The sequence below is a fragment of the Penaeus monodon genome, unplaced genomic scaffold (genome assembly GCF_015228065.2).
Source record: "Penaeus monodon isolate SGIC_2016 unplaced genomic scaffold, NSTDA_Pmon_1 PmonScaffold_11191, whole genome shotgun sequence".
Classification (NCBI taxonomy): Eukaryota; Metazoa; Arthropoda; class Malacostraca; order Decapoda; family Penaeidae; genus Penaeus; species Penaeus monodon.
The window spans coordinates 1-7500 of record NW_023639927.1 but is presented as its reverse complement, the minus strand read 5'-3'; the positions used below and the strand labels follow the sequence as shown (position 1 = coordinate 7500).

The window sequence follows — 7500 nt, the reverse complement described above, 5'->3', positions numbered from 1 at the left end:
ATTTCTTTTCCTTGTCCCATAAATGTGTTAAGCTGTGGTTTTTTTGTTGGGTAAAAAGTGCTAAATGACAGCAAATGGCACGTTCTTACACTATTCCTTCCACCCAGATCGCATTTCCGTGCGATCGAGTATGTGATCTTTGAACATGGATATCGTATGTAGTTAAAGTAATCAATTATTTCTCGTTTTTAGAGATTATATTGTTTCACTGCAACGAATTTAACGCGTTCGTGATTTTATTTTATCACGAAATCATTTCATTTTCCTCCCCACGCCCCGACTTGACCGTCCTTTTCTTTCGCTTGCGGCCCACTTTGGATTAAAAAAAGGGGTATTTTCCTGTTTTGACCTGACCTCACTTTCTCTTTTCCCGGTCGGTGGCGACATGGGAAGGTCTGATGAATGCGTGGTTCCCTGTATTTTGGTTTTTTTTTTTGGGTTGACCCCTTTGGGGAATTAACCATAGCATTGTTACATTGCTTTTGGTGACACGTTCTATCGGCGCTAGAACGAAGAATGAAACCCAAATTTCATTACTTTCATTTTTTTTAATATAGAGTAGGATTTTTTCCCCCATATCATAGTGCACAGAATGCCCGATATTGCCCCGGGGTTGCGTAAATGCTAATAGATCTGTGCCCCGTCGTTTGAAAGTTATTCGTTCGGCACCTTTTGAGACGGTGTGACCCGCGGTATGTCCGTTAATTAATGTAGGATAGGTTTAAGCTAAAATTTCATTATTCGTTATTAATCACACCTTTCTTACCCTCCTCAAGTCGCTTGCATGTTTTGGGTACACCCAAGCGTTTGTGTGATTCGTGAAAATTTTATATCCTTAGGGAATTTTGCGAGCGCCCATCACAGATACGCAGAAGAGAGCAGGTATTTTATTCCCTGGCTCGAGTCGCTTCAGTCATAATACGGCATTTGGGTATATTATCCCCCTTTACTGAAGTCTGGCATGCCTAGCTAGACACGTACCTTGGCAGTTCAGATTGCTGACCCCGAGAAGATTGCTTGTTAAATAGCTTGCGAATATTTTTTCATGTCACCATCACTCATGCGTACATTCTGTCGCATATCATTATGTTGAATTCAATGCGGTAGTTGAAATAATCTTAAATAGCTGTATTGCTAATGTACTTCAGTTTTGTTATAGGGGAAACGTTAATTTCGTGTTTGTGATTCATTCTCTGTCTGAGGCCACTCTCGTTTTCCCCTCTCATTAGCGCTAGCTTTCACTCACACACGCTACACGCGTCTGTTGTGACGAGGGGCTCGAACATGAGTAAAAGTTACATCTATTTCTTCTCTGTGTGACGATGTGGTTCAAATAGATCTTCGCGGATCCCCCTTGTCTTTCCCCCTATCTACTCTCTATCTATCAGATTCGGTTGGTAGTTCAAGCTCAGGTTTTTGCGGACTGCTACTGACGTCTCCCTCTTCTATTTTATTCTTTATCTTTGTGAAAGTTAAAAACACAAAAAAAAAAAAAAGACATAAAATAATTTAAAAAACCAAAACATTAAAAAACCGAATTTTCTTAAAATACCGGCTAGTGGTAGATAACACCCCTTCTTTTCTGTTCCCTTTTCTTTTCTCTTACTCTGGCCCTTACGTGTATGATCGGTTTCCGACTATAATTGCAGTCGGCCCGACACGACACCGAAGGAGAACCTGCTACATTTCCCAGTCACCTTAGGATGCCGGGGGAAAAGGACGTCATCGAAAAATTCGCCATAGGCCCGCGGACCAAGATTTTCGTCAGAAAAGGTGTTAAGCCGTCCCAGTGTAGTGGACGGGCTTTGCCTGCCGGACTCCCCGTAGATCCAGCGAACCGCACCTTTGCCGCGGGTACCAGTCGCCCCAGAATGCCAATGCATAGGCGACACCTGGCGGACGCCTGCAGATCCAGTCAACTCCAGGAGCTCGTAGGTATCAGCTGCTTGAGATGCCGCACCCCTGCCCGACCCCCGTAGATCCAGATGAAGAATTACGAGGACGAGGACGAGCATGCCGCCGAAAAGGACCTGGACGAGATCTGTAAAGACGTGTGGACGAGGAACGCCCGATTTGGGCCTGGGCCAGGACTACGAGGAGGTCAAGACGAATCCGAAGTCAAGGGGACCTGTGGGGGAGACTTTCGAGGAAGTGTGGACATCGAAAACGGACATAACACCGAGGACCAGGGGGATGAGGACAACAGGACGAGCACCCTTTGAAGATGCACCAGGACAACGCGCGCGAGAACGAGATGACCCTTGAGGCCAATCAAAGACGCCTCGAGGGCAAGGTGTGAGTAGGTGGCCGAGCAATGACAGTGGAGCAATCAGTATCAATACCCCTGCAAGCCAATGTAATAGGGTTCTAAAACCCGTTATATCTGGGTGTGGCAGACGGAGCCAGTGACCTACCTCGCTCCCCCCCCCCCAATGCTTTCTGCAGCTGCTGCTACCGCTCCTCCAGCTGGAACGGTCACTACTTATACCGAGAATGCCCTAGGCCTCAGAGAGTTTTTGCTAAGCATCCGACGCGGTAAGGTTGTGGTGCCCAACGTGCGACGAGTTTCCGCGCTGGGTTTAGAGTCAGGTCCAGGCGGTTTGGCGAACCGACCCCCGCCAATCATTGCGCAGCTCATCGGACCTGACTCGAGAGGATACATCGCGGCTGGCATATTTAAGCCGCCGAGTCCAAAAAGAAACTCACTCACTCATCGGCTAGACTCTCACCCAAAACACTAGCTGTACACTCTAAAATAAAGAGTAATTTAAACTTCTTGTGCGTTTGCCTACAACCACACTGGTGCCCCTCGGAGTTAAGAGCCCAGTTAGCCATGAGTGTGTACAGCCCCTTTGAAGCCACTGCCCACCGCACCATGCTTGCCTTCCTGAACGGGTTCTGCAGGTGGAACAGGAGTTCCTCCTACGCCATGTCACCTCTCCGCCCACCAAATATCGGATACTGGTCACCAACCTTTCGCCTGAACCCCTGCTCTCTGTCAGCGACCTTATTAACAACCCGAGTACAACACATATGAACTCCTTAAAGAAGCAATCCTGCAGAGAGCCGCGCCTTCCCACGAAACGCGCTCCCGCGCTCTCTTCACGCTTCGTCGTCTGACACCCGTACTCCCCGGAAATACTCCGGACATACAACGCACTCTCCCCGTGCCCAACACTCATCTCCCTCCCGACCTTCTACCTCGATGTCCTTCAGCGTCTACCAGCGATGGTTCAAACCGCTCTACTAGCGTCGGAACCCCCTATTGAGCAACTAGCCTCAAAAGCGGACGAGATCATAGCCATCCAGACTACTCCCACAAGTTTCAGCTGTGGGCCGCTCCGCCACCTCTAACCTTGGAAGCCCTCGCGGGCACAGGTTTCCGAACTCACAACGCCGTTCGACAACTTTCAGCCCGAAACCTTCACCACGTCCCAGATCCGCCATCGCAGTCCTGCATCACCCCGGTTCAACCGCGATCGTGGACGAGGGCTACGCGCCCCAGTACGTCACACCTACAGCCGCCGCCGTTCCCCGACTCCAGGTAAGCTACTGTTTCTAAACCCTTCCCGATTTGGCAGCAGGGCGCGTTGGTGCAAACCCCCTTGCTCGTGGCCGGGAAACGGGGCACCGCGGGAACTAGTAGCGCCCATCTCTCGCGGCTCCAGACGCCTACTCTACGTCCGCGACAACAATTTTCCCCCGCGGTTCTTGGTGGACACAGGAGCGGAAGTCAGTCTCATTCCCGCATCCCTCAAAGACAGACAATTGCCTGCTTCTCGCATATTTGGGGGCTGCCAACTGTTTTGCCCCTCAACGTATACGGTGAGTGCTCATTGACCCTCCTTTTCAGCGGCACTCCGCACTCGAAGCTGACATGGGTTTTCCTTGTCGCCGACGTACAGCAGCCGATCCTCGGAGCTGATTTCCTGGCTCACCACGGATTCACGGTGGACCTTAGGCGGGAGTGCCTTGTGCACAGTCAGGGACCCGCACCTACGCCCGTCGGCCCTGGTACGTGTCCCGGAATAAAACTGTACTGCCCAACCAGTGCCCTTACAGAGCAGTGCTGCGCGAGTTTCCAGCGCTGACCAAGCCCATCACGTGGCAACGACACCACCACACACCGTCAAGCACCACATCGTCACGATGGACCCCGGTCTTTTCCCGCTGCAGGCCAACTCGCACCAGATCGCTTCCGCCATCGCAAAGGCAGAGTTCGAGCACATGCGAGAGCTCGGCATCATACGCCCTTCCAGCAGCCAGTGGGCATCTCCCTGCACCTTTTTTCGTAAGAAGGACGGCGACTGGCGTCCCTTTTGGGGGTTATCGTCCCTCAATACAGCCACCGCACCGGACCGCTACCCCTCCCGCACCTCCACTCCTTCACACGGGAGCTCTCGGGGTGCACGATTTCTCTAAAATCGACCTCGTCAGAGCGTACCACCCAAAACCCCATCGCCAAGGAGGACATTTCCCCAAGACAGCTGTGACCACGCCCTTCGGCCCGTACGAATTCCTGCGAATGCCGTTCGGACTCCGCAACGCCGCCCTGACCTTCCAGCGCTTCATGGACGTTGTCCCCGCGGCCTACAGGGCGTCTTCGTCTACATTCGACGATATAATCATCGCCAGCAGCAACAGTGAGGAACACCAGCAGCACCTCCGGGCCCCTTTGACCGCTTGCAGGGAGCCGGAGTCGTCATCAACCCTGGTAAGAGTCTTTTCGGAGTCTCCTTCTCACCTTCTAGGTCACACGATTACCGCCGACGGTATTACCCAGCTCAGGAGAAGGGCAGCAGTATCAGGCAGTTTCCCCAAGCCAACAATGAAGACACAGCTTCGGAAATACCCCAGCATGATTAACTTCTTCAGGAGGTTCATCCCGAAGTGTGCACTTCTTCGGCACCTCTGCAACGTCTCCTCCGCTCCATCCCGGTCGGGACGCGGCAGAGACGTTACTTGGACCTTTGAGGCGATCGAAGCTTTTTGGGCTAGCAAGGACGCCTTAGCCTCGGCGACCCTCCTCAACCCCCCGCAGCAGGGAAGCAAGGCTCAATATAGCCGTCGACGCCTCGGACACTGCCATGGGAGCAGTTTGCAACAAGATTCAGGTAAAAGGGTTGGCAACCCCTGCTTTCTTTTTACGGACTCTCAGCCCACAACAAAAAGGTACAGTGCTTTTGGCAAGGAGCTCCTTGCGGTGTACACGGCCATCAAACACTCCGGACATATGTCAAGGGGAAGACTTCCACATCTTGACGGACCACAAGCCCCTCACCTTCGCCCTGCACAACAGGAGTCGCCGTCCAGTCCCCGCGTGAAGAGAGGCACCTGGATTTTGTTGCCAGTTCACCACTGACATACCAAAACATCTGGGGCACCAACAACCAGGCTTTCAGACGCCTATCCAGGGTCTCGATATCCATGGTAAGTGCGAGCAGCACCCCGATCGACTACCATCTGGTTCGCAGGGAGCAGCAACAGGACCCTTCCCTCCCCAGGCTCACCGACGGAGACACCTCCCCTTTAACTAGAGCAGGTGCAGTTCAGGGCTCCGGGACACCATCCTCTGCGACATCTCGCTGGGCAGACCCCGTCCTTACATCCCTCCGTCACTCCGCCGACAGTTTTTCGATGCTTACCACGCTCATAGGGGGAAATTTGCGCAAAAACAGGACCCATCCGCAGCAAAGTCGTCTGGCCCGGCATCAATAGAGACGTCCGGCAGTGGTGTCGCACCTGCATCGAATTTTCAACGCAGTAAGGTTCACCGAACACTAAGTTCCCCCAAAAGGTGTTCCTTGTACAAGGGCGGGCCCCTTTTGAGATGTACACCTCGACGTAGTCGGTCCCCCACCAGCAGACCAAGGTTACAGCTACGTCCTGACGATGATTGGGCCGTTTACCAGGTGGCCTGAGGCCACACCTATCCAGGACACAACTGCCGCCACCATTGCCAAGACCTTTATCAGCACCTGATATCTCGCTACGGGACTGATGATCCTTCCGGCTCGAAGCGCATCCGGATACAGCATACATCCCAGCGCCAATGGCATGGTGGAGCGCAACCGCCACTTGAAAGAGGCCCTCACGGCTTCTTCTCCCGCCCGACACTGGGTGGACCAGTTACCCTTTGGGACTCCTACACATACGGACCTCTTTCAAGCAGGATCTTCGGTGCACCGCAGCAGAGATGGTCTACGGAACCACCATAGCTCTCCCTGCTGACTTTCAGTCAGCTCCGGAGATCAGGACCCGGGAGCATTCGGCAAGCAGCTTCGCGGGCCGCATGGCCGCGTCCGCTCTCGTCCTACGAGACCATCACGGCAACGAGACATCTACTTTCTCCGCGACCTCCAAGACTGCTCACATGTCTCATAAGACGACCCACCAAGCCTCCCCTCTGCCCACCCTATGAGGGGCCCTTTCCGTGTGTGTGTGTGTGTGTGTGTGTGTGTGTGTATTTATATATATGTATATATCTGTTATGTATATTACTACATACATATCTATCTATCTATCTATCTACTATCTATCTATCTATCTATCTATCTATCTATCTATCTATCTATCTATCTATTATCTATCTATCTATCTATCTAATTCTATATATATACATATATAAACATATATATACACACGCACACACATATATGTGTGGGGTGTGTATTTATATATATGTGTTATATAACACACACATATTTATGTGTGTGTTTAATATATTTGTGTCTGTATATATATTATATAAATAAATATTATATATAATATATTATAATAATAATATTATTATATATGAATATATATATATATATTATATATATATAATATATTGGTTATAATTTATTTATACGACATATGTATATATTATAATATATTATAAAATATATATAAATATTTTAATATATAGATATATATATATATAATTTTCAGATAGAACAACGAAGGAAAGTACAAGAAAACACACGATTATGCCGAAGGCCTTTCGCTTTTACCCCCTGATGAAGCAGTAAATACGAAAAGGCCTTCAGCATATTCGTGTGTTTTCTTTGTACTTTTCCCTTTGTTGTTCTACCTGCATATATATGTATATTATAATATATATATATATGTATATATATAATATATTAATATATTATATTTTTATATATATATTATAAAAATATATATATATATAATATATACATATATATATACATAACATACACACACACACACACACACACACACACACACACACACACACACACACACACAACACAGACACACCAACACATATATGTATATATGTGTGTGTGTCCGAATTATATATAATATATATATAATATATATATAATTATATATTTAAAATATATATATAATATATATATATATATATTAATAACCCCACAAAATATTATGTGTACATAATATATATATAATTATTAAATATAATATATATATAAAATATATTTTATATATTATTTTTTATGTATATATATATATATATAAAATTATATA

General features: G+C 48.2%; 1 protein-coding gene across 1 annotated transcript; it reads left to right on the top strand.

The window, feature by feature from the left end:
- Positions 1–3228: 3228 nt before the first annotated feature.
- On the top strand, positions 3229–5767 carry LOC119568860. Its single transcript, XM_037917279.1, has 6 exons — positions 3229–3331; positions 3453–3544; positions 3582–4014; positions 4260–5203; positions 5352–5430; positions 5679–5767. Exons 1-6 carry the CDS (start codon positions 3229–3231, stop codon positions 5765–5767), a joined length of 1740 nt encoding a protein of 579 aa, XP_037773207.1.
- Positions 5768–7500: the final 1733 nt, after the last annotated feature.

Coding starts and splice junctions, on each gene's coding strand:
- LOC119568860 (XM_037917279.1), top strand. CDS start 3,229: ATGGTTCAAACCGCTCTACTAGCGTCGGAACCCCCTATTGAGCAACTA. Junction 5,204..5,351: donor TTGGCAAGGAGCTCCTTGCG/GTGTACACGGCC, acceptor TTTTGTTGCCAG/TTCACCACTGACATACCAAA. Junction 5,431..5,678: donor CCAGGGTCTCGATATCCATG/GTAAGTGCGAGC, acceptor GCGCAAAAACAG/GACCCATCCGCAGCAAAGTC.